General features: G+C 54.4%; 10 protein-coding genes across 10 annotated transcripts; 4 read left to right on the top strand and 6 right to left on the bottom strand.

The window, feature by feature from the left end:
* Nucleotides 1–38: 38 nt before the first annotated feature.
* On the bottom strand, nt 39–1073 carry ACRALDRAFT_1077703 (mitochondrial 37S ribosomal protein mS37). Its single transcript, XM_071018679.1, has 2 exons — nt 752–1073; nt 39–671 (listed from the first exon to the last, which is right to left on the bottom strand). The coding sequence occupies exons 1-2, from the start codon at nt 858–860 to the stop codon at nt 502–504; spliced, it is 279 nt and encodes a 92-aa protein (XP_070871441.1). The 5' UTR covers nt 861–1073; the 3' UTR covers nt 39–501.
* Nucleotides 1074–1618: 545 nt separating this feature from the next.
* Nucleotides 1619–4955, top strand: ACRALDRAFT_1083181 (uncharacterized protein; the record flags this gene model as incomplete). Its single annotated transcript, XM_071019412.1, has 2 exons — nt 1619–2057; nt 2095–4955. The coding sequence occupies 2 exons, from the start codon at nt 1619–1621 to the stop codon at nt 4623–4625; spliced, it is 2970 nt and encodes a 989-aa protein (XP_070871440.1). The 3' UTR covers nt 4626–4955.
* Nucleotides 4956–5836: 881 nt separating this feature from the next.
* ACRALDRAFT_2044226 (uncharacterized protein) lies at nt 5837–6914 on the bottom strand (the record flags this gene model as incomplete). The annotated part of the gene is made up of 2 exons (XM_071021414.1): nt 5837–6144; nt 6260–6914. The coding sequence occupies 2 exons, from the start codon at nt 6912–6914 to the stop codon at nt 5837–5839; spliced, it is 963 nt and encodes a 320-aa protein (XP_070871439.1).
* Nucleotides 6915–9223: 2309 nt separating this feature from the next.
* Nucleotides 9224–12999, top strand: ACRALDRAFT_212842 (uncharacterized protein; the record flags this gene model as incomplete). The annotated part of the gene is made up of 25 exons (XM_071023961.1): nt 9224–9244; nt 9347–9404; nt 9469–9484; nt 9634–9667; nt 9710–9974; nt 10077–10187; nt 10324–10424; nt 10468–10499; nt 10533–10602; nt 10704–10788; nt 10874–11050; nt 11089–11183; nt 11220–11405; nt 11438–11478; nt 11508–11560; nt 11681–11729; nt 11756–11830; nt 11868–12056; nt 12094–12195; nt 12277–12483; nt 12517–12597; nt 12669–12723; nt 12765–12804; nt 12833–12861; nt 12916–12999. The coding sequence occupies 25 exons, from the start codon at nt 9224–9226 to the stop codon at nt 12997–12999; spliced, it is 2256 nt and encodes a 751-aa protein (XP_070871438.1).
* Nucleotides 13000–13037: 38 nt separating this feature from the next.
* Nucleotides 13038–14512, bottom strand: ACRALDRAFT_212841 (uncharacterized protein; the record flags this gene model as incomplete). The annotated part of the gene is made up of 11 exons (XM_071023960.1): nt 13038–13047; nt 13073–13134; nt 13185–13190; nt 13268–13304; nt 13338–13355; nt 13381–13398; nt 13493–13624; nt 13654–13742; nt 13819–14175; nt 14201–14222; nt 14259–14512. The coding sequence occupies 11 exons, from the start codon at nt 14510–14512 to the stop codon at nt 13038–13040; spliced, it is 1005 nt and encodes a 334-aa protein (XP_070871437.1).
* Nucleotides 14513–14535: 23 nt separating this feature from the next.
* Nucleotides 14536–15433, bottom strand: ACRALDRAFT_212840 (uncharacterized protein; the record flags this gene model as incomplete). The annotated part of the gene is made up of 6 exons (XM_071023959.1): nt 14536–14581; nt 14644–14721; nt 14753–14828; nt 14908–15056; nt 15128–15212; nt 15307–15433. 6 exons carry the CDS (start codon nt 15431–15433, stop codon nt 14536–14538), a joined length of 561 nt encoding a protein of 186 aa, XP_070871436.1.
* Nucleotides 15434–15741: 308 nt separating this feature from the next.
* On the top strand, nt 15742–17595 carry ACRALDRAFT_2029655 (uncharacterized protein; the record flags this gene model as incomplete). Its single annotated transcript, XM_071020606.1, has 3 exons — nt 15742–15896; nt 15983–17056; nt 17145–17595. The coding sequence occupies 3 exons, from the start codon at nt 15742–15744 to the stop codon at nt 17593–17595; spliced, it is 1680 nt and encodes a 559-aa protein (XP_070871435.1).
* A 187-nt stretch (nt 17596–17782) lies between these two features.
* On the bottom strand, nt 17783–18299 carry ACRALDRAFT_212838 (uncharacterized protein; the record flags this gene model as incomplete). Its single annotated transcript, XM_071023956.1, has 3 exons — nt 17783–17840; nt 17865–17942; nt 18064–18299. The coding sequence occupies 3 exons, from the start codon at nt 18297–18299 to the stop codon at nt 17783–17785; spliced, it is 372 nt and encodes a 123-aa protein (XP_070871434.1).
* Nucleotides 18300–20198: 1899 nt separating this feature from the next.
* ACRALDRAFT_1083178 (uncharacterized protein) lies at nt 20199–21894 on the top strand (the record flags this gene model as incomplete). Its single annotated transcript, XM_071019411.1, has 2 exons — nt 20199–20245; nt 20409–21894. 2 exons carry the CDS (start codon nt 20199–20201, stop codon nt 21691–21693), a joined length of 1332 nt encoding a protein of 443 aa, XP_070871433.1. The 3' UTR covers nt 21694–21894.
* A 1607-nt stretch (nt 21895–23501) lies between these two features.
* Nucleotides 23502–24908, bottom strand: ACRALDRAFT_2060974 (uncharacterized protein; the record flags this gene model as incomplete). Its single annotated transcript, XM_071021948.1, has 4 exons — nt 23502–24270; nt 24347–24411; nt 24461–24739; nt 24798–24908. The coding sequence occupies 4 exons, from the start codon at nt 24906–24908 to the stop codon at nt 24144–24146; spliced, it is 582 nt and encodes a 193-aa protein (XP_070871432.1). The 3' UTR covers nt 23502–24143.
* Between the last annotated feature and the right edge of the window lie 71 nt (nt 24909–24979).

Genomic DNA, 24979 nt, shown 5'->3' with positions numbered 1-24979 from the left:
TTGGCCGGCCTTGATCCCAGGTTTGGCACATTAACTGTCCAATTTACTTGTGCCAGGGAGCAAAGCATTTGCTATTGTCATCGTTTGTGATTGTTTACAATGATGGGATGGATTGCTATGTCGAGTACAAAATGCATCTGTATGTGCATCATTTCTGTGACCATATAAACGCCGCGTCTCCGTAGTTGGTTGATATACAATTCAAAGCTGTCTTGCTTCCTGACCAAGTCAGCCGCCAACAATCGTACAATGTCCCGTATCGCTTCAGCATCGCGTGCCCAACATGTCGCCTCTTGGACATGTGCTGATGGTCTTTTCCGACACGCCTCCCCGTACCGAACCGACTGACAACCCAAGTCGATGCTCGGGATGGCCCAAGTGTGTGATGTCGTAAGGTTCAATTACTTTATCAAAATCCGAAGTGTACGGCACCGGCACTTGGGACACGAATCCCCTCTACGCGCCCTTCTTTTTCCGTGTCGAAAAGATAGGAAAGATTCTCTACTTCTTCCTGGTCGCGTTGGGGATGACACGGTCGTACATGCGGTTGAGATGGTAGTTGATAGTCGCCGCGGGAGGCTTGGCTGGCAGAGGCGCGTCCATGCAAGTACGCAAAGCGTTCTCGAGGGCAGCGCACCCTGCGGTATTGTATCCAGCGGAAGCCCAGCATGCTGTGGCGAAATTCAAGCGTCAGCTCTGAGCACTCTTCGACCAGGCCGGGAACGGTGAATGGTTATTGTTCATTTCATACCTAGTACAGATGACATGACGTTGATGCAGGGGTTCTCGACCTTCTTCCTTGGATTGCGGACGCGGAGGGACTTGAGGGGCGGGAGACGGATGGGCCTTTGGCCTGCCATGGCGGAGGAACGGGATGCGACGAGGGGTGTCGCTATGTCGCTATGTAGTTCTCTGGGATATGAAAGCGCGACGAAATGGTCGTCGTATCGATTTGCTCGGCGTCTTCGAAATATTTAGGAGGTCTTGAAGTGGTCGAAGACTGTCTGGCACCCGTTCTGTCAAGACTCGTCGTCGTCGTCGAATAATTTCTCGAGCTATTTCGTACGCCTTCAATCTCCAGACCAGTCCGTCCTGAAAATTCAAAGTCACGTGGTTTCGTTATATCATAATTTCCTATTGGATACTGGGAAGGTACAAACGATACAAGGATACGTACCTACCTAGCAACCAGCATTCCACCACTTAGGCCGAGAAACGGACCCTGAGTGAGCTATCGGAAGCAGCCGATTGGCCAGCTTGCTGAAAGTAAACAAAGATCAACCCCCCGACCCTTCAACGCGATCTACTGCCTCTTGCTCTTGCTCTTTCTTGGTTTATTCTTGCTCTCCACGATTCGGAAACAGAAGTCTTTGCACTTTCTACTCCCACTCAGAATTCTTCTTGACTTTTAACCTGCTCTTCATTCCATACGGAGATCTCTTTTGCGATAGAGAAGTGTCACCACTTTCCTCTAACAGGAACGCATCAACAACACTCGACTACTGTAGCCTTTGAGCTTAGCCCACAACCATTCCTCTCTTCTTTCTGTCCAAGAGACCAGACAATGATAACCATTGAAGAAGACGATACAAGAGAGAAAAACTCTACATATACCACAATGACGAACAACAATACCAACCCGGGCTTTCAGTTTCCCGTCGCCGTCAAGGATTCCCCCTTTGTCGGGCCATTTAACCCCTCAGCCCACGACGTGTCCGCGTTCGATTTCTCCTTTGCCGCCGACGCGCATCGGACCTTCCAGAGAGCCAGGCGCGATAGATTCGCCAAGAAGACGAACAAGGCGCGTGGAATCGCGACACGCGCGCGTATGCAGAAGATGATGTCGGCGCAATGCTTCGCCATTCACAACACCGCCAGTCGCATGGCCGCCTTCAAGGCCTATCGGCAAAAGGCCAAGTTTGTCGTGGTGGACTCGCCCCGCAAGAGGCGACACTTTACCGAGGAAACCAACTCGCGCAGCGAGGACTCGGCCGAATTCGATTCTCACTTTGAGCTCGCCGTAGACGAAGGCTTGTTTACCCTCAGCTGGGCCAAAGGTAGGTCATCGCGTCCTCCACCTTCACATGATAATAGTTCACGGCCCTAACACGTGCGTACCGCTAGCCGATGTACGAAACCACCTACGAACCCTACAGGGCGGCGATGTCAGCCAGCCATGCCAACGACCCGTTGGGGCAACCACCACGAAGCGCAAAGCTGACGGGACGCGTCGCGGATGGATTCGTTCCCGCCAGGTTCACCCCGACGTGGCTTACCTACTCACTTTCCCGGGCGCGCGAATGTCCGCGTATAAGGCCCACGATCTTCTTGAACGGAGAGACCTACTCTCCCTCGATCCCATTACGGAGACGGAAAACACCAGCGTCGTGTTGCCGACCGAAGTGCCGTCAATAGCAACCCACATCTCAGAGGCCCATAGACAGGCGAAGCTCGATGCTATTAAATGCCAGCTCAATAAGCCCGAGGCCCAGGAGGAGCAGGCCGATGTGACGATGCACGATATTGAACAGCTTCCTGAGGCTACGTCGTCTCCTGTGGCTACATCGTCTCCTGTCCCCACGGAACCCTCGACGCCTGAAGCGGAGGAGGTGACCTTAGCAGATCCGTCTCCAGCTCACGAGTCGGATCGAGTCCGCATATTTCAAGTGCCGTCCTTCATCTCGGACACCACGTACCTGCAGGCCTCGGAACAACCCTGCACACCTCCAGCAAATACCACTCCTGCACAGCAGGTTCTCGACGTGGATCTCAATGAGCATCCAGACATTTTTGCTTCGGCTTTGTTGCAAAATCGCAACACCACTTACCTACCCCCAGTGATCTCCTCTAAGCAACCTAACTTCACCACGACGCCCCAGCCCTCGTCTCCTTGTCCCAGCATTGGCTCTGCAGACAACGACACGGGCCTTTATGGCTACTGGTCTCCACTAGCCCATACTCCCTCTGCCGCCAGCGTATCCCGATCGCACCACGATGTTGAATCTCCTGCTCCAGTCATCGAACCAGATACACAGCAAGACCAGGAACAGGACACCGCCGTTGCGGCCACGGCTCAAGAACTACCTAGCATTGCAGGACCACCTAGCATTGCAGAACTACCTAGCATTGCAGAACTACCTAGCATTGCAGAACTACCTAGCATTGCAGAACTACCTAGCATTGCTGAGCCCATCCCTGAGGTGACTAGCAGCAGGGTCACCCTATCACGGGAGGGCGGTCGTTTCATCGTCCGGTTCAAATTGCCGGAAGAATATGCTGAACGGTTTCTGTCCCATGAGCCGTCGCAGCAGGAGTCTGAAATTAAGACCGAACCAACGCAGGAAGAGATTAAACAAAATTGTGAAATTCAGCAAGAGAATGAGACGGTGAAGGAAGAGACAGCGGCAGAAGACGTCACCGACGATGACCCGCGTGACTTGCTCCGCCAGTTTGTCACCAAGCACCAGGCAGGAAAGGCCAAAGCAGCCCCTGATGTCCTGGTCAATTCCACACCCATTTCCACAGGAACCAAAGAGACCACCCCGGCTGCTCGTCCTGCTCCGTCTCCTGCCACTGTACAGTTGACCACAGCTTCCGAGGGACCGAAAACGCCCGAGATGGGCCAGCGAAGCCGACACCGGCAGATGTGGATGGAAACACCCAACTTTACCCTGGATGGACTCGAGTCGCCGGCCCAGAAGAGTGGCTCTGCGTCTCGGCCACGCACTCGCACGCCTCTCGGTGAGCTCGACGGTAACAGTCCAAGCCCCGTGAAGATTCCGTCGGCCAAACGGAAATTGGACGACGAATACGGTCCTGGATCAGCTCCAAAGGACGAACAGAAGGAGACGCAACCTTCGCCCAAGCGCAGACGCAATCTCCGGGCGCGGAAGCCCCTCGCCGAACCGGCACCGCGCAACCCGCGCCTCGTGCGCAACACGGAGAAGGACCTTGCCTCGCTGACGCGTGCTAACACCCGCACCAACAAGGGTAACGCCCGCTTCCCGTCCGAGGTCCTCGCCAAGCATGCCGAAGACCCCCTGGGCTACCAGTGGAAAGAGCGCAAGGCCGTGGTCGACGCGAAGGCGGCCCGGGTTCCCAAGGCGGGTGCTAAGAGCGTCCACTGGCCCGACGTCTTGACTGAGTACTTTGAGAGGCCAGCGAGCACGAGCTCCGACGATGAACAACAACCACAAGAAGAACAACAGGACGCGATGGAACAAGGGGAACCCGAAGCTGCTATCCCCAACCCCGTCGTCGCTACGCCTACGAAGAAGAGGTCGAGCGTACTACCTCCTAAGAACGGCACCCCTCGGTCTAAACTCCCTGCTCCTGTGACGCGAACGAGGCGGACCACGGCAGCGGCGGCGGCGGCTGCTGCTGTCAAGGAGAACAAGGACAGTGGTCGTGTGGCTGCGCCGCCAGCGGCTGCTGCCGAAATGGTGAGGACAACGAGGCTTTCCCGGGCGAGGAAGGCGGCGGCACCGACACAGAGCGAGGTCGCGACGGAAGAGAAGAAGCCCGTTCGGACGAGGAGGGCGGCGGCGCAGCAGTCGAACCTGAGGATGGGGCTGACGGCCAGTGGGACGCCACGACGACGCAGCGCGCGAACGGCGTCCAAGTGACGAGAATTTAGATTTCGTGTGGAGAAGGACACATACAAGAGGAACGAAAGAGACACATACTCAGTACAGGAGGAACGAAAGAGACACATACTCAGTACAGGAGGAACGAAAGAGACACATACTCAGTACAGGAGGAACGAAAGAGGACACATACAGGATGAACGAAAAAAGGACATCAAGAGATGAGGAGGGTTGGCCTGGACTGGAAACTCGGCATGAAAAGATACCCATGCATTTTGGTGGTCGTTGGGGGCGAACTTTGTTGCTTTTTTCTTTTCCCATACCCTGCCTCGCGAGCGGAGCGGAACGGGTGTGCATTGTCTCTATGCCTTTTCTTGCGGCTGCTTGAGCTACCACTTACTTTTTTCTTTGCTCATATACCCCCGCAGTCTATTGCTGGCTTGTTTTTGCACGAGTGGGTTTGTTTGGTTTGGTTGAGTGGTGTTTTGAAGCATTAGCAGCAAGCATGGTCCGTCAGGATGGATGGCGTTTGGAAAGAGCAACATTGGAGGAGACGAGGGATTTATTGAGAGGGATGGGCCTGGTTTCTATACATATCCCTACCCTTATTTGCTGTCTCCTCTCTTGAGATGGTGCCTGGTGAATCTACCATCCAGGACGTTCTGTTGCGACAGCTTGGTCAACCCAGTCTTTCGCGCAAGGGAAACAGGCAGCGCAGGACAACATTGGAGGCTCGGATGGGCAAGTCAACGGCGATGTTCTCGGACTGCACATCACACTCATCGACTTGGACCGAAGGGATGGTGCACTTTTATATTTTATATTGGAATGACGTTGGTATGCAAACTTGTCACAGGAGAGGACCCATACAAAGAGAGGATACTGTAAAGAAGCCGTTACATTGGTCATACTGGAAGCCGTAAAGTGACATGGCGTCTAAACCGAACTGATTCGATGCCCTCCCCCCATGCCATCATTCCCAAGTCCATCCGTAACTCCTTTTACCTCCCCAGCCTACCTGACTTGCAGGTGTGTGCGTTTGGCTGCATCTAATCACGGCGAAACGGCCGCCGCATGTCCATTCATGGACATGATGCTGTGTGCTGCTGTGGCGGGAGATGTCGTTCTTTTGCCAGTATGCTTCCTCGCCACCGTTAACCAGCCGCGGCACGAGGATGATCTTGCCCCTCAACGCAGCGAGGCTGTTTCGTTTCCTATTAAATCCTGGACATGCGCCGTCCTACACCTCTTCAAAGCTCGGCCACATCATTCAGGATGCGCACCTCCTCACCCGGTTTGAAAGCAGGGAGGCCGCGGTACGGGCAGCCGTCGCACCGGAAGGCATCGCCCAGAGAGCAACTATTGCACGACCCCGTCTTGCCCTGGACGGTAAAGTCGACTTCGTTGAGGTCGTCGGACATCAGCTTGAGCGCGCTGAGCTTCTTGTCGGCATCGGAACGGGTGGCGGCGTCTTCGCCTCGGATGCGGGCAGCAAGACCACACGAGCAGTCCTTGCAGGCCCGTGCTCTCCGGCCGGGCTTGGGGAGACATTGCTTCGCTGTAGAAGAGGAAAAACAAAATTTGTTAGCGGACCAGACGTTATGAACAAGAGACGGTGGGGAAATGGGGAAAATGTTGCAAGCTGTTCATCATAAGCAAATGAAGGTACGTACGGATGTTGAGACTGGCCATATCCACATCTTCTAGCAGAGTTTCCTCGTCGATCAAGTCGTCGTCGTCATCGTCATCGAGGTCAATGGTGACCGGCGCGGGCACGGCGACTGGCTTGACTACGCCGCTCCCGGCCTCTTTGTTCTTCTTGTTTCCGAACCGCAATGGTACGGCAACGGACTCTTCCTCGTCGTTGGCCTTCTCAAAGCCGCCATCCTTCTCCACTAGACCAGAGAGCAGCGCCTCGCGCGACTCTGCCGCACCGAGGGCACCGCCGTCCTGCGCCTTGAATGTGGCGCCGACCTTCATGGCCGGCACAAGGGTGGCGAATACGGTCCGTGTGAGCAGCTTCAGGGCCTCGGGGCGGCGAGCGCCGTCGGTATCGGTCAGGACGAGGACATTGTCGTACGTGTTGGGTGAGAGGGAGACAAAGCCGGCGGAGAGACGGTCGAGCATCTGAAGGTCGGTGACGGAGCGGTCGAAGACGTTGAAGAGGTCGCGGAGCTTGTCTTCCTGGGCGGAGATGGAGGGAGGGGCGAGGAGGAGGGTGCGCTTTGTGTTGGCGTTTGTATCGATGGACTTGGACTGGGCAGCCGTCGCGGGCGGCGCCATGTCCAAGTCCGCGGTCGTGTCGATGGTGACGAACGAGGGCGACATGGTCCTGGTTGGCCCGGCTGTTGCTTCAAAGTAGGATGACAGTTGCTTGACAGTCGGTTGAGATGATCCTATGATGCAAAAAAGGATTTCTTTGATGTTTTGTTCTGTCGGGGACTCGGGATGTAATGGATTTAATGACAGAGTGTAGAAGGGATTCGAAGGGCCGGTGATCGGAAGAGAACGCGCTGATGATGGAGGGGAAGATAAGAAGAAGGCGAGAAAAATTGCCCCGCGTTGATAAGCAGATAGGGCTGAGTAATACAGAGTACGAAAAACAAGCATGTGTTGGGATTCCTGCTGACCAATCCCATGCAGTGTGTGTTCTGGAGAAACTATTAGTCCGTACTTACGACCACCAATCACAATTTGGCATTTGATCCCTTTCGGCTTCTGCATCTCCGGGAATCCCAAGCCCTGAGTAACGCTGACATGTTCATTGGCCAACCCGCAATTGCGTGAGCAGAGGTATTTGCACTGGCCTCCGCTGAGCAAAACAAAACAGCAGTGACTCACTGGGTTGCTACGAAGGACGTTCTTGGTATTCGAAGGCTATCTTTATCTTTCTCTTGGGATATCTGCAGTGTCGAGACGTATAAAAGGCGAGCCACTGGATCTGTTCTGAATCGGATCTGTGTGCAACTTGCATATTCCCGCGTGCAAGCCAGGGAAGAGGGAAATGCGGAAACGCCACAAGTTGGGCCAATATCCAAAGTTGACTTGGGTATTTCACAATCCCGTTTGTGTCTACGAATATGCTTAGAATGGCTATCCCAATAGCGACTGAGGAATGGTGCATAGGACGTTGTTCTGAACCCCGAGCACGGCATTCAGTCTCTCGTCATACATCGAATAATCCAACTTGGCCAGCCGACGAAGTTACGGCAACATGGAATTAGCGTGACGAAAATAGAACCAGAATATAGAGACTGTTGTCTTTTCAGCCCAGTACGTAGCATCATATCGACTACCGCTGCAAGCTGCGTGAACCGTCATTCGATAGTTCAGACCAAGACGTCGCAGAAGTAACCACCGCTAGCTTGTTTCTAGGCCGGTTACTCGGTATGATATCTACACTACAGATCACTGAGATCAGAAGGACTAGTAAATTCGTTTCCATTCTCTGCCGCTGGATAAATGCAAGACCTGGAGATCGCGCTACTCACACAAAAAATACCGTGTGAGCCGGACTCGACAGTGGCCAGCCATGCTCTCTTGACACATAGAAACAGCGCCCGCCGCCCGGAACAAGCTAGAACTCAAGTCTTGCGTTGCGTGAGGGCCTCGACTCGGGTTCATCTCTAAGGTTCGTTGGCTAGGCGCTCCACCCACCACGAGCGCTTCATCCCTATTCAGTATAATTCCCGACCCCGACCGCATGGTCTCGTGCGGCGGATGAGGAGTGGATTTCAAGTACCGCAGCACGAGGTCGACGCTTGCCTCCTTTACCAAACCTCCTTCCCCATACTTTGCGGCATGGTACAGAGCGATGTACATATGTACGTTGTACGTACTTAAGGCCCTGGGCCAAACAGTTCGGCCCCTAGGAAACGGAAATCACCACGCATCGACAGGGGCTAATAAGGGGGAAACGGAGATCCTAGCGCTAGATTTGACATGTGTGGGCCAGGAACGTGGTCTGTACGTTGTACGTTGTGTATGTATCCCGCCAGCCCTCATCGAACACGGATTGTGCAAGTTAAGACTACCAAGGAGATGGGAAGTGCGGGCACTTGTCAAAGACATGCCGACTCGGTGTGCCATTGGTAATTGCAGGATTAGGCATAAAAGGCCGCAATCACATGCTCGGAGCGGAGAGCACTGGTGGTGCCAAAGGGGGTGCAAATTAGTTGTAGTGTACTCGGCAGTCGCAAATTGGTCGACGGCGGCGGACCACAGGCCAAAACCGGACAGCACCCCGCTGTCCACGGACGGAGCACGGGACTCGGGGCTCCAGTGCCTCCTTTCTTTTGATACCTACTCGATCCCACGGAGTACCGGTCCTCCGCCCCCCCTTGTTCGGTCCTCCGGGTTCACTTATACTACCTTAGGCTAGTATGACCCACTTACCTGCATAACCCGAAATAAGGTGTATGTACCTATGTACCTATGTTATAGCTCTATATTCTACCCTTAAGGGCGTTCTTCTACGGAATAGTAGTAGCTACGGTAAAATCAGTGACTGTCTTATATGGCAGCTATATTACGGTTCGGGCAGTGGTGTTTTTTTAGCGGACTTACGGCTTTCCTTATACCTGGGAAGAAAGGATATTTGGGTACCTCTAGCACCTATTAATTAGGTACATCAAAAGATGTACCTGCGGGTTATGCAGGTAAGTGGGTTATACTAGCCTAAAGGAGTATAAGTGAACCCGGAGGACCGGACAAGGGGGGGCGGAGGACCGGTGCTCGATCCCACGAGCCACTGATTCCAGCCCTTCGGCTCCTGGATTGCGGATAGGGTTTGCATACGTAACATCGTTGCGTGGGTTGGTCACGCGGTATGAGTACTCACGCGGTATTTGCATGACCCTGTTACTCTGAATGTTGAATCCAGTCCCTGATTCCATAACGTTCCTGACCCCCTGAAGAAAAAAAAAAAAATGCGTAGCGTACAGCTTTAGGCGTCGAAAGAGGTCAACTCCGCGTTGTGACTGTAGGATAACCAGACAATACGACGTAATAGTCTAAGGACGGGGCTATTCTGGGTCAAATACCTGAGAAAACAGTCCGGACAGTCCAAAGGATTGAAATGTGTATTCGTACAACGTAGTGTGTACAAACCACGAACTACCCAGACTTACGAAGTATTGACTATGGGACGACCCACCCGCGTTTCGATATCCGTGGTTCCACGTCGAACGCCATGGCCGAACCTTCAACCACTCGCCGAGAATCGATCTTTCGACCGGGATCCTGAACCATGGACGAAGAAACAAAAGCCTGTAAACCCTCTCCTGCAGAATGCAGACGGAGACGAGAATCGTGGCGACCTGAAAATGATTGTCGACCACAATGCATTGCCTTGCCACAAGCCGTTGCGTTGCGCCTCCTACCCACGGCGTACACAAATAGACCACCACTCTGCTCCGTAAATATACGCGACGTCGAGTTCTTCTTCGCGTCGGATCAAGGAGGGGACATAACCCTACCTGTGGCTTAAAGTGGTCTCCATTGGTATCGAAGTCGAACAGGCGAGTCGGAACAAACCCCGGTGTTATCTCGGCATGGCGGTGAGGGGCGAGACGATACCTACATGGATCTCTCCATTACCAAGTCGACTCAAACGATTACCTACCAACTTTAGAGAATCACTTCTTCCTCCCTAAAAATCTGTGGCGGCGAAAATGGGAAAGCTTGTTTGGGGAGCAGAGGCATTAGTTTAAGATTTACATCCTGTTGCGCACCAAAGCTGCAAAGCTGCTATTTGATTGTGTAACAGAAAGGATACGATGTCCCGTCCGGACCATCGGGGACGGACTAATGAGAAACGGTACCGTGTCCTTGCACTTGGTAAGGGTGGTTGGCGGCATTTAGTTTTCACATCTTTTCAGAGGACTCTCTTTCCAAAGACGTTGACTGGATTCGGTGAGTTCACTACCGTGGCATGGCGGTTATTAGTTCCAGGGATCGTCACGAGGCTGGTAGGGCGGCTTTTCCTATTGGGTTTTATTGTGTAAACTTGTCCCTCGTGGGCATTTTACCACGTTCGACGAATACATTACTGACTAGGGCTCTTGCTACCGGACTACCCCCCGCCCTAATCTCTTTCTTGGTCCTGACAACGGCCAGGAGGCTGGGCTGCGACTAAATGATCTAGCCGAGAGCTTGAGAACGGGCCGTGTAGTGGTTATCCAGCTTTCCGAACAGGGACATGGTCTCCTCTGATATGTACTTCGTACGGCGTGTTATTGGTGGTTTGTAGTGTATGTATGTACATACAGTGACCACGTTTGTACAAGTTCGAGGCTTGCCGACCCTCGACGCCAGCTCCAAGGCATTACGTATTGATTTCCAGAGCGCTATAAACAAGTCCGAATTGCTATTCGCGAGCATGGACGGTACGGTACCTACGAAGTACATTATGCATAGTCTATACCTACGGATGCATCAATATCCAACACAAAAAGTGACTGACTGTTGGTTGTACGAAGTAGTGTACTAAAGGCTGCCCGAGCGTATCAACAAGATTTTGTTTCTTTTATTGTCGTCATCAGAAAGGACCATATCATGAACCGCCATTCACCGGCGTCTTTCCTTTCTGATTACAGCGTTTATCCTAGTTCGAGCCATTGGACGCTCTCGTAGGAAGAATGCCCGCAGCTAGTAGTGAACAATCCGACTTGGCGTAATATCGCTTCCGATGCTCTCCCACTTCCCGGGCCCCTACTTAATTCAAGCCTCCTATTAGCTGATGTGGGGAGTACATGGTATAGTTTCGTCCACAGATATCAAGGATTATCAAGCTCAATTAGCCAGGTATCTTTGTTGAGGGTCGTCTAAATCATTAGCGGGTTTCAAGGTAGGAAAAATGGAGCGCCCAGGTCACTAGCACAGAGTCGGGTTTGTTGAGTACGCACGTTGTATTGGTTATAGGGCTGCATCATGGGCGCATCACCGTGTTATCAAGCGCATGGTTCGTAAGTTTGGTGGACGATGTTGTTTCTGGAAGAGAGTTCTCCTCCTATTGGATAGTATTGGATAGTCGTTATTGGATTTTCCCCTCTTCGGCGGACGGAGGTCGGAAAGCCGTATTGCTTCAAACGTAGGCCAAGTCTCGCAAGCCGTGATTGGTGATGCCTCGGCGCCATTGCAACTGTCTTGCGGGCATCCTAGGTACTGAGTCCTGGGTGGCTGGCGCCGGACTCGGAGTCTTGCAACTGTGCGAAGCAGGGTGTTGGACTCTTGGCCGAACTCTTGTCCGAGTCCGCTCCGTTGGACTTGTCCGTGGGCCAGTACGAAATACAATGTCTTGAACGTTTGTACGGTGTATATCCGCCGCCAGGCGTACTGGTCAAGTTACAACGATATGGCTGTGGAGGTCATGGTCGGGCACACAGGTACCCAGACCAAAGCGAACGGATGCCAGAAATATATACAACTTCCTTACATTCGTAAATGCATAACGACTCGAGTGTTCCGGAAGTGTATGTAAACTCGTCTCTGCTAATGCCGTCTCGAGAAATGGGAAAGTCGAGCCGAGCTTCGTACCAACTCCTTTCTGTCAATTAATTTCGTCCGTCGATCGAATAGGAGGGGGTGTCCAGGAGAGCAAGTCTACAACGTGACATGCAAGGCAATTACATAATGTCAAGACTACCTAGAGGAACCGCTATCCACGGGACGCACGTGCGTGTACTACTAGTAAACAAGGCAATTCTGCCCCAGAAGGGAGACTAGTCGACGGTGACCAACCAGAGCGGGAATTGGGCGGGGAAGAGGCAGACATGTACACTACAACGTACAACGTAGGGCTGAAGACGCCTAATAAGGCTGGAGACAATAAGGCTGGGCCCCTTGAGATGGAGGTCAATCACCACCACATGTTCGTTTCAAGACTCGACGATCCGCAGTGTAAGGTTCGGCAACCAACAAGACGAGTCAGAAATGCTTGCACTATTTTTAATGTTTTTTTTTTTTCCGGTTCCCCTTTTCTCAACCGTTTGGGTGGACTTGCACGGAAAATGTGATCATCAACGGGAAATTTACATAGCCTTCCTTGGCCGCCCCGCCGATAAAACCCAACTACCTGCCTAGCATGCAAGACGTCCCCGGTACCGATGAATCAAGCCAAGTCGGGTCGGTACGGGGAGTGTGTATTGCCTTGGCCATTAGCTATGCGACCTCTTGTAGTCGACAGGGCTGAGCGAAGCTCAAAAGATGTACGTTGTCCGTTGCAACATTTCACTCGGTAACCATAGGGACCTGGAGAGACGCCTCGCCGCTCGATGTCGCGAACGGCCCCGCTTACTTCGTAGGTTTGGAATGTCCGTTCAATGGGTAGTTGCCCGACAAGCTTATGTACTCAAGTGCAGTCATCCCTGCAGGAAACCCCATTGGCATCGAGGTCGATGAAATTATCACCTGAGTCAAGACAATCGCCCCTAAGAATCCCACCCACCCACTTCACTCCGTACTGGCACAGCAACGCGGCTGTTGACAATTTGGGGCGTTGGGCTACTCCAGCTTGGTTCAAGACTCGTCTTGCATATTGCTGAGTATGCTGGATCCAAGAAAAGGTGCGTTATCAATATTCGTATGTACACTACAAACTACAAATGGGTTGTGTGGTCGGTCTACTTGGTAGGTCGAATCGGGAGAGGGGGCATATTATTATTAATCCATCTGACTGACACTTGGACCCCCTTGCGAAAATAGGGCTGGCGCCCCCCTCTTTATTCCCACCCCCACCTTTAGATGTTGCACTGGTCCCCTGATTGCACCCTCAGAGTTCACACCAAGTGAGCACATAAGGTCCCGTTCCCTTCTCACGGCCGCCTGTGCAGAAAACCCCCCCCCCCCCCCACACCCACGTCAGTCATCTACCTACGTTCTGAATACAACGTACACAATACGCACACTCATACCGCCTTATGGATGGGGCATAATGTAGAATTATTGGTCTATTTCTCTGCTGCAACACGGTAGGTAAGTGGAGTCTGACCTGGCCACCGCGGACCTGGCATATTACCACGGCAATATTCCGCACACGGCTGTTTGAGATGTTGTATTTTTACCGCACTGTATTCCGTACGTAATTTCAGGCCACAACTCTGAGATGGATTTCGGGGGGGCATTCTTACCTCGGCAAATTTCCCTTTTCGTTTCTTCCTAAAAGAGAAGAAAAGATGGAAAAGCGAAAGAAAAAAGCAAGAAAAAAAAAAAAAGGAAAACAGCGCCAGATCACGTCACTACTGCCGCATTCATTATCCGCAAATGCGCTTGACATCGCCGAGTGATTAGCTTGTGCGAGTGGTGACGAGAGCTTGTTTGGGGTTACAGGTACAGGTACAGGTACGTTGTACATACGGAGTACAATTACGCTGTACAATGTTACAGTGCGCGAGCGGGCGGGATGGGGACTGACAGGATGCAGGAGAAACCTGGAATCCAGTGGAGCGCCCAGGCCGCCCAGGCCGCCCTGCAAGGCCCTGTATCCAGTCCCAAGCTTGTGTACAACGTACAACGTACCAAGGAGCGCAAGTACGTACAGAGTACAACATGGTGTACAATGTACGTACATACCTACAACGTACGTGTAGCCCTGTAAGGTTTGTTCAGTGACATACCTGCATGCTGGTCGACTCGACTCTGATTTCCAGATTGCAAGGCGGCGGTAGTCCCCACCTTCGTGCAATTAGGTACTTCGTACATGCCGCAACTGCCACTGCAGCAACCTTTACTCCGTACTTTATGGGAATTGCTGCTTTTAACACCTCGTTCTTACCTTTCCACCAGCCCCAGCCCACATTGGACTGACTGACGTCTGCCCCAGGGGTCCTATCCACGGCCCTGTCCCTCTTCTCCAGCCCCACTTGATTTCCTTGCCGAAAGTGTACTTGGACGGGGACGAGGACGAGGATTCGAGGAGTCAAGGCCATTCATAATCACAGGCCTACGCCGCCTACGTCCCCTCTGCCGCCGGCCGTCTGGTAATCCTGTCCTGTCCTCTCGTCGACACACACATACCCTTTTTACTCTTCCTCTTCTGGTCTCCCACTTCGCTTCTCACTCCATCGCCCACTTGCTCCTCGCGCGTATCGTACTCTCACCTCGACTACGGTCGGCGACATTTCTCGCATACGAAGTACTCACACATAAACCAAACGTCCAGTAGCCACAGCAAAAGGAACAAGCCATCATCGACGTACGTCAATACTGCGTAGAGGCGATTATTGTCCCAACTGGCAGCATCCGCTAGTCACACCACACCCTCATACGCGGCGCTTCTCGGCTTCCGTAACTTGAGTCAAATGATTCATTGATCGAAAACAACTGTCATTGCCGGCAAAATACAAATACGACAAGCTACTTGCCTCTTCACGCGATCCGCTGTGCGTGCGATTCGATGCACAGCTGCTATAAGAAAGCGGTAGGTGCCGTCCCACCTCAAAAAAAGCGACCTCTAGAAACTTTCCAGTGCGTCTTGTGGACCCTCATTCGTCTTTTAGCTTTTTTTTTCTTTACCGCCCGCCCGCCCTATTATTACCCGCTACCTCCCTTTCCCCCAATCCCCAAACCACCGCGTCACGTTGCAGCCGACTTCGCCCCTGTCCCAAAACCCGTCAGCCAACTGCATGCCTAATCCGCGTTGCCACCACGATCCCCTTGTCATGCCTTCAGCCCGCCGGGGAAGCGTATTACTGTTGCTGTTCATTGCCATTCAGCTAACGACGCTCTTCAGTCCTCATGCCGTTTCTATTTTGGCCGTCTAACGAATCTTGTTCAGCTGCCTTGGGGAAAGGACTGGGAAGAAGCAAGTCCAGCTGGCGTCTAGTTCCGCTCACGACAACGGTAACCATAACGATAGCGGCAAGAACACGAGGACCACGGCAGCATGAAAACACCACCATTAAGGTACAATGAGCCGCCCGAGCTCCCTGCGCCCGCCATCTACATAGACTCGACTTGCTCGGATCGTCATTCGAAGCCGAATCAACCCAATTCCTTCAGTGTCTACTCTAGCTCCGTTGCCAGATCTATACCAGGAGCCAAAGACCCTTCAGACGTCCCGCCGCCTCCCTTGCCTCCGCCGCGATACTTTCCAGTTGATGTTCCGAGCCACAGTAGAGACGGTCACCATCAACCCAGTCCCGTCCATGCCGTACCAATGTCAGTCTGCCCTCGTACTTACAGCGCCGGTGGCAGCGTTGCGAGCTTCGTAGACGAACGACCCAACTACAAGAGGAGGGAAAGTGGCGGTATTGCCAGCAAAATTGACAAGGATGAGGGCTATGCGAGTCTCTCATCTGTCGGTTCTATGAGGTAGGCAAGCCCCCACGGCCGAGTATGGTGGTCCTGGCCGAGCTGGATGCTAACGCATGCGCCACTTGGCCTCTCCCTTGTCGCAGGTCGGAACACTCGCTGCCCGGGTTTGCAGCGGGCTTCGGCCACGTCCATAACCACTTCCAACTCGAATCCGGCGCCGACGCCCTCACTGCCATGAAGAGGAAGCTCGACCCCCTCAGAACCCTCGATCCTAGACCAAGTTCCGCCCGGCCAGCGCTTCTAAGTGCCTCGGCCAATAACTCCGTATCGCATCGACCGCCGCAGGATCCACGCCATCAGAGCTCGTCTCTACCAACGGATTTGCCGTTGCATATCAAGACGCACGCGAGCATTCTCGACTCGCCCGACCGCTTCACCCAAACACCTTTGTTCTCGGCGACATCGACCGGAAATCAGCCGTTCTCAATGAGCAGCAGTGTGGACCAGCGTTCTTGTGCCCAATTCGAGATGGAACCGTCTCCGCCCAGAAGGACCCGACGCACCAATAGCGATGATAGGTCGACACAGGGAAGCTACGAGCCCGGCGACGATATGGGCGTGGACGAGGGTTCCATGAACCGGCTCCACATCCACGACTCGGCGGCTCGATCGGAAGGGCAAACCGCGGGCATTAAGCGCCGGGCCTCTTCACCACCGGGTTGTGACCTCAAACCGCCGGCCATCGGCGGCCAGGGTGAGGTACTGCGTCGCCGCGAGGTGTCGCGCGGCTCGCCTGCCCCGCGTCTTAGCACTATTCCTCAAGGCTCAAGGCCATCCCTTGCTACGAGTCGGTCAGGCTCGTTCAACTCGGGTGGGCTCTCAGTCTTCACCGGCTTGAGCAGCATGAACTCTAGTCTCAGTTCCGCGTCCTACAGCCGGTTGTCACCCGGTGGTGTTTCACCAGGTGGTACTTCACCCAATACGGCTGAGGCCGGCGGCTGCGGCTCCCCGTACAGCGCGCCCGTCTCGCTCAACCCATCGCCGAGAGGATCGCTCTCCCGCGGCACGCACCAACGGAACATCAGTGAGAATCGACCGGCGGTGTCCCCGCGGAAGGTCACGGAGCCCAAGGCTACGGCTGCAAAATTCCAAGGGTTCTTCATGTGCGAGTGCTGTCCTAAAAAGCCGAAGAAATTTGCGACGGCTGAAGAGCTCAGGTAAGCAAACTTGTCCTTGTGCACGAAACGTGTTTACTTGACAGGAGCTCGAGTCCTCTGAACGCAAGTATGTTGACGATGGGAACAGTGCACACGAAGCGGAAAAGCAATACGAATGTTCGTACTGTGGCAATCGCTTCAAGAACAAGAACGAAGCGGAGAGGCACCAGAACAGCCTCCATGTCCGGCCGCATAGCTGGAGCTGCTCTGCCCTCACCAGCCACGAGCGAGCGTTCCATGAGAGTACCAACCGGCCGGGAGAAGCCGATACGTGTGGTTACTGCGGCGAGGAATTTCCACGAAGCGGACGACCACTGGTGCCGTCAGCGCCTCGACAAGTCACCGGACAGGACCTGGAGGACCGGGCTCGCCACCTCCAGGAGGTGCACAAGTTTAGGGAATGCAACAGCAGCAAGAAATTCTACCGCGCCGATCACTTTCGACAGCACCTCAAACACAGCCACGCGGGGACGAGTGGCAAGTGGACCAACATGCTCGAAAACGCCTGCATGATGGAAGAGGACCCGAACTCGAGATAGCACGCGCGTCAAACCCCGCCCCAGTCCCCTTCCCCCACCCTTTCCAGGTGTCACCATGTCCTCCGGCGACCGATCTTTACCGGCAATCAGGACTGCTCTCGGTCTTTCTTGGTGGAGATTGCGCGTCGCCGGCCAGGTATATGGCATGATTCTGTGTGCAGCGCGCAGAATGGGCTTTGCACATGTGTCAGTGGGGCGCAGCAGTATGGTGGATGCATTGGATGCAGTGGTTGCAGTGGTTGCACCTATTATGATATATGTCGTTTCACCTCCCCGGGCCGCAGGTCAAGGCGCGTGGTATGGGTAACCAGGTAGCACTCGTTGATATTATGCTCACGGGGCTCTGGCTAGTGGAGAGGGTGCCACGGTCCTACCGGGTACCTGTCCCTTTTCTTCCTTTTTTTCTTCTTCCTTTACTCCTTTTTTTTTCCTTCGCTTGGGCCTCGCCCCTCTTGTTCCTTCTTTTACATTGGAGTTTCGCCAAAATCCCTTATCACCCCAAAGGGCACGGCGACGAACCAACGAGTTGCAACAGTCCAGATGATTTTCTCGGCGGATTGAGAGCAAAAAGAAGCCTGATGCATCCCATCCTGTGCGCCAACCTCACGCATGGCCCTAGATCTTGCCTCTGCCTCTTTCAGCGACCGCGCGTTGGCACGGCCGAATCCCGTCGCACGAACGACGGGTGCAGTATCACACAGCATAACTGCATGCTTACCCCGCCATACTGCAGCCCTCTTCGGATTCTACCGCTTTTCCGGTTTTCTGTTGGGGTTGGGGGAATGTGGTGGTGGGGGAGGGCACTGGAGGAAGGCTGAGGTGTAGCTTTCAATGCTGCATGGGCACGGTCGCAGGATCCTGCACTGAACTGATGTCACCTTTTCTGCCGGCCACCGGCATGGGAAGGTTGTGTTGATGCCCATCGTGTCCCGCCATTTGTCGATTGGACGAATAGCACACGCTGGTGAGCCAGCATCATCATCACCCAGAACCACAGTACAGTTGGGCGTCGACACTGTGCGTCCGGCGGGCATGCAGTTGTCCTCGCGGCCCGACAGAGCACCCGTTAGCTCCCGTCGAAGTCTCGGGATACAGATCGGTGCTTGCTTGCGGGTGCCAGTTCCCGCTCTTAAGGCTACCTATGGCATGCGAAATTCTACCCAGCGAGAACGAGGAGGAAACTCGGTACGGAGTGGTTCTGTTGCCGCGTCCTATCTGGACGGGTTTTCTTTTCTATTTTCCCCCTTTTTTCCCTTCTTTTCCTTTTTTTTCTGGTGCCTCTCACTCGGTTTATCTGATGCAAGGCGGCGTTTGGTGTTTGGTGTTGGGCCTCGGTAAAGGACGACGAAACGGACTTGTCGCGTATTGGATTGAGGCCATCGTATCCACCTTGGCTATTAGGTATGAGCACATGAGTCTTGCTTGTTACGGCAGGTCTGTTATCCGTCATGTTGGGGTTGCATGGCGTGGAATCATACGGCGGAGACGGGGGCCCTGGCGCCTCGGCTTTGGTGAGGAGGTTCTGTCAGTAAGCTGGGACTAGCCTTCAAGGAATGGTCGTAAGCAGTTGGAAACAAGGGGTGTAGCTATCAGTGGAGAAGAAGCGGAAGACGAAAGCGAAATTCGAAATTACGTTGTAGGGGAGGATAGCCGCCCATGGCGTTGCGTCGTTTCGAGTATGGCTGCGAGGGCATACGTACTTTGGCGCCAACGGGAAACCTACATAGCAATGACACAGAAAGGTGCACTCGACGGACGTTTGATGGGAGTTGCCGGGCTACTGAAGCCTGGTTTTCCTCCTGGGAGCAAATGGATGGCTGATCCGCGACGCAACGGGCGTTCAATTTCAGGCCGTGTAACGATAGGGCCAACAACCACATGTACTCCTGTCGGATGCATATGGGACATGTGAACCTGAGGTAACCGGCACGTAGCCGTACTGACATTTAAGTGAACCGATAGCTACGAAATGCACCCGTAGTTCGTCCATTTGTGTCGGATCTGGAGGTACGAAGTACGTACAACTATGCGAGTGTAATTTCAGCCCTACGAAACGGTCGACCCGCTGTGGAGATGAGCGGGTGGCAGTATAACGTATTAAGTCAGCGGGACAGACAGTGTGTAACGTTAGGTGCTTACTGTATTTACGCACGTAATTTGGTATTACACATAAAACGGGAAAACGGGATATTTGTGGGGTCGGGTTCGTGTGGCTTATCCTGATGTGGCTGTGGCTGAGGTCCTTCTGGAACATCCAAAGTGGTAGCTGGGGGAAAAACGGCCAAAACTTCTTCTTCCACTTTCGATGAACAACCCGACAACCTCTTCCTCCCCGTTTTTCTGCCCCCTTTCTTTGTCTCTCACATTACCTAAACAAGGACGACAGTATTCACTTTTCTGGTTTTGCGATCCCCAAACAGACACGTCCTGAGAGTTAACAGATCGAGTTTTTCGTCCACTGGCTTGTGCGGGGTATAACACAACGGGACAAGCCAAGACCACGAGTCAGCTTGGTCAGATCCTCGAGAGCTGACAGCTGGCTACTTGGATCCTTTTGAATCTCGGGGTACTGAGCTATCACGCACGGGGATCTGGTTGCGACTATGGCGCTGAACCGGATCGAGGGGGATGAGGAGCTCTACGTCGGGGGGTGAGTTGCCCGCTCTCCTGTCATGATGCATCCACATACCATACGCAGCAGTATCCGCTTCCTCCTCTCCTGATCTAATACTTATCTCTCACTCCGTTTTCGGAGAAGAAAACTGGAGCGCTTTGAATGGGCAAACGAACAAGACGTGTTGACCGACCCGTAGTATCTGGGCCCTCAGCAGACCCTCAGCCCTTGCCGAGCGGGGCATCACTCACGTTCTGTCGGTTGTGCGTTGCGATCCCTCCGAGGAGTGGGGGAAGAAGTACCGGCACATGGTCATTGACGTCGACGATGTAGACGACGAGGACCTGTTGTCCGAATTGCCGGGGGCAGTGAGGTTCATCGAAGCGGCCCTCCACCCCGAGATCGCGCCGGCGGACGCTGCTGTCAGGAAGAGCCAGGCCGAAGGTGCGATCGGTAATGATGAAGAGAGTCGCGACTCGGAGGAGAAGGATGACTTGCGGTCGAAACTATCCGGCGATCCTCATGCAACGGTCCCAGCCACCGCCCTCGAGGGCCTGAAACTCGCCGACCCCTCGTCCCCGTCCGCCCCCGGCGCCGTATTCGTCCACTGCGCCATGGGCAAGTCCCGATCCGTCGCCGTGACGGCCGCGTATCTGCTCTACAAGCACCCTTCCCGGTTCGGCCGCGCCTCCCACGAAGATGCGCGGGCGTCACGTACGCCGCTTTCTTCCACGCCGACAGCCACCGCCACAGCCAGGGCGGCCGTGGAGGCGGCCGTAGCGCACATCCGGCGGTCCCGCGAGATTGCCGAACCCAACGACGGGTTCATCAGCCAGCTGGAGCTATGGTGGGACATGGGATGCCCTGCGGCGCCCGGGCGGTTGGAGGCTCACGCGGCGTACCAGCGCTGGTGCTACCGGCGAGAGGTGGAGCGGAGCCTTGCCGTTGGGGAAGCGCCTTCGAGGCTCCGGTTCGAGGACGAGGAGGGGGGAGGGGGGTCTGCGGCGGCGAGGGACGGCAGGGCACTGCGGTGTAAGAAGTGCCGTCGGGTGCTCGCTACGGCTCCCTTTGTGGTGGATCACCAGCCCGGCGAGGGCAGGGGACATGGGAGGCATCCGCGACAGCTGGCGCAGCTGCAACAGCAGCAGCAACCGCAGGCCTGTCAGCATTTCTTCGTCGAGGCGCTCGGGTGGATGCGCGGAGCCCTCGAGACGGGGGAGCTGGAAGGGCGTCTTACGTGTCCCAACGAGCGGTGCGGGGCGGGCCTGGGACGGTATAGCTGGAGGGGGTTCAAGTGCAACTGCGGCGGGTGGGTGATTCCGGCCTTTAGCTTGGCGCGGGGACGAGTCGACGAGGTGACGACCGGGGGTGGCGGAGGAGGAGATGCGGCCAAGGCCGCGGTGGCTGCCAGGGCGGCCCTGGGGATCAGAATGCCACCTTCTGTGGCGCCTAGGGGAACCAGCGAAGGGGGTGGGAGGCTTTGAATGGATCGTGCGTCGCTCGGCGATGGGTAGCGCGAATCAGGTGGTCGCCGGTGATTATGTTTAAACCCCGCGTCATCTCCTGTCAGCTCCCAAGCAAGCCACATCACGGTCATCTAGCGTCGTCTGACATTGTCATCTTCTCCCTCCCTTCGAACGGCGCAAGCAAAGAAATACGACGCCCAGCCGCCCATCTTCTGATTTCTCCAACTTGTTGTCTATCCTCCTTGTGTCCTTCTACGTCCCAAATCCGACGCTGGAAGCTGGATAAGAGCCACGGACCCTCGTTCCGTTCCTCGTCGGGATTCCCGCGCGTGTATTGGCTATGCGATAAAACGCTCAACCAATCCCCCTGTGCTTTGATCAAGGGCTGCAGTGAAGGAACATCAAGTCCCACTAACGGGACATCAATAAGTGGACTCACGACGCCGGAGCCACGCGCGGTGTTCCGTTCCCTTAGAAGCAGGGCTCCAGGCCGCTGTCCCGATGCCTGTCGGAGAACAAGGTGGTTCTCGCAGGAGTCTGATCTCACCCTTCCCAATTCTGTATAATTAGGCGATATTCCTAGCGCTGCACTCTCTTTCCGACTCTCAAATTTTAAGTGCTGACACTGGATGTCAGCTGAGAGTCTAGGTGAATTATAGGAGAGCGAAATTCGAAACACTTTTCAGTCGGGCAGCCGTCAACGGAGTTGGTGGAGCAGAGGGGAATCAGTCCAACTCGTTACGTTGTGTCGCAGTGATCAGGTCACGGCAGTTGCTTCGGATCCCAGGAATGCACCGCGTGGACGGGCTACTTTGGGAGGGGGTGCAGGAAGACGTGAATCCATCTCTTGACATTTTCCAGGCTTTTCGGCGGCATGCGTTATAAGTCCACACCGCGGTGTACAAAGTCGAAGAAAACCCCCCCGGGCCGGGGGCGGGGGGTTCAATAGCTCTTACATTAGGTAGGTAGGAGGAACTTCCAACCAGCCTTCCCACTAAGCTGCGGTTTTGTATTGTCAGCCAGCAGGAAATGAACCTCACCTGCAGCCCAGGGAGCGAAAACGATGCAAGGGTCCAGTGTGCACCACTATCCGTGGAAACTAGACTTGCGGTAGTACGCTGTACTCGTATGACTTGCGTTCAAAGTCCACGAGAGGCAGGTAGACACCAGCATCGGAGAGTCTTCCTTCTGACGTGTGTTTACATTGGGGGCCCAAACTCGACGCATTGTCTGCATAATGAAACAGTGTGGCATTCTCAACAAGCCAATGCACTTGGCGAGAGGGAGCGGTGTAACGCCTAGTCATTACGTTGTACGTTGTCATTCAGAAAAGAGGGGAGAGCCTGGGTGCTGCTGCAGACTTTGTATAGTGTACAACTACACGACAACGTACGTTGTACACCAAACCATGGTCGTCCGCCATAAGGCGTAGGGCTTTAACCCCGAGTCGCATAACGTGCGGGCCCACCCACCACCCTCAAGGACTGACGTGCGGGGAGCAGCAGGGTCCGAACCGATTCAGAAGGTACAAGGCCAGGATACGGAGGATCGAGCAGGGGTCTGCAGAGGGTCGGCACTCCATTCTAGTCAGGCCGCCGCGGGGTTATTCCATCCGCCCCCACGTGCGGCGCGCTAAGTCCCAGCACCCAACTCCGTCCGAGACATTGAAGCAACCGGATGACGATGGAGCCCTAGCGCAGAGAGGACTGGATTTGATTTGTCAACGGCGGGCAAGGCTGTTGGCGCTGCTGGCGTTGTGCAACGCGGCCCAAACATGCCGAGAGCTGTCGGCGCTAGTCTCTTTGCGGACCATGCCATGCTGAATGCGAAGAGACATGGGAGTGCGATTGACAGCTCAAAAATCCTCGACGTTTCCCAGAGTCCCTTGAGGTTGGGGATTCAGCGACGCCTTCGTATTCAATACTGGCCCTTGCACAGAACTGGTTCAGGCAGTAGTTGAGAGCGCCCGCGTTGCCAAATAGGGACCCGAAACTCTTATTACTGGGGGACGATTTGTCCCTAACCGCCTTTCTTTGAAACTCCGGGTGCTGGCTCTCGGAATGCCCTGGAAAAAGATGCCACAACGTCTCCGAGCCTTCCGAAAGGATTTTCTCCCCTGCAGTGTGCTTCCGATGAGTGAAGAGGCCGCCTTCTCGACTATCGCCAAAGCTGACTGTACACCGTACAAGGTACAACAAGTTCCCTAGGCGCGTAATGCATGGGTAGCTGCATGAGTTGGTGAACGTATTGCGGGCCTGGAGCTTCTCGAAGCGGAAATACCGGTATGCGGAGAGGGGATGGCGCCCGGCTCGCCGGTGCCGGGCGGTTCTCGACGTTTTCCGTGCCATCCTGCAGGATACCCATCCCGGCATCACGAAAGCCCCAATAAGTGGTCGTGTCGTGCTAACAGGCGTCGAAATTGCAATCGCTGCCGGCGAGGGACGCACCGCTGTCGCCGAGGTTCTCTCTTAGGAAGAGCTACCTGGCGCACCCTTGGGCACGGACGGGAAGAAACTGGGCTGCATTATTCGCTCTCTGTTCCGTTTCGCAACCTCCATCTGCCGCTTCTTCTCCACGCGCATGCTGAAGAAGTTTCTGTCGCGAAGTAATTACCTGGTCAGTGTGCAAACCGCCGTGCTGAAGTGAGAAAAGACGCCATCGGAGAACCCACCTATGCAGCGCAAACACCCGGGGTTCTTCTTCGGATGCCACTGCGGATGATTCGGGTTTCTTGTCCTGTGCTTGGTTAGCGAACACACACGAACCCACGGAGCAGGGGTGCCACCTTCTGAGATGCAGAGTCATTCTTCTCGTCACCAGCCTTATTGTTGCTCTTGTCCTTATCCGAGTCCTTATCTTTATCTTTATCTTTCTCTTTCTCTTTTTCCTTTTCCTTCTCCTCTCTTTCCTTCTTCTTGCGCTGTTTCTCCTCGTACTCCTTCTTTACCCGCTCGATTTCCTCTTCCAATTCCTTCTTTTTCTTGGCCTCGATGGCGGCCTGGTCGATGATGGGCGAACAGAAGTTCTTGTCCTTGAGGTGGCTTGGGCATGCGTAGAAGAAGTCCTACCACAGTCAGCACAAGGCCCGACCTATTCTCACAGTCTGTATAGAGACACGGAACCTTTCCCTCGGGAGCCACAAGGACGCTGCTGGTGGGTCGATAACATATTTCGCAGCCTTTCGCATTGGTCTCTGCGACCTTTCGGTGAGTGTAGACGTTGGCAAAGGACATGGTTAGCCTTTCGAATGCGGCCGACCCATTCGACGACGTTACTGAGCTCGTAAGGGGCTGGGTGGCATCGC

The sequence above is a fragment of the Sodiomyces alcalophilus genome (genome assembly GCF_042370955.1).
Source record: "Sodiomyces alcalophilus JCM 7366 unplaced genomic scaffold ACRALscaffold_8, whole genome shotgun sequence".
Taxonomy (NCBI): domain Eukaryota; kingdom Fungi; phylum Ascomycota; class Sordariomycetes; order Glomerellales; family Plectosphaerellaceae; genus Sodiomyces; species Sodiomyces alcalophilus.
This window is presented reverse-complemented; position numbering and strand designations above follow the sequence as displayed.

Coding starts and splice junctions, on each gene's coding strand:
- ACRALDRAFT_1077703 (XM_071018679.1), bottom strand. CDS start 860: ATGGCAGGCCAAAGGCCCATCCGTCTCCCGCCCCTCAAGTCCCTCCGC. Junction 672..751: donor CGTCATGTCATCTGTACTAG/GTATGAAATGAA, acceptor ATTTCGCCACAG/CATGCTGGGCTTCCGCTGGA.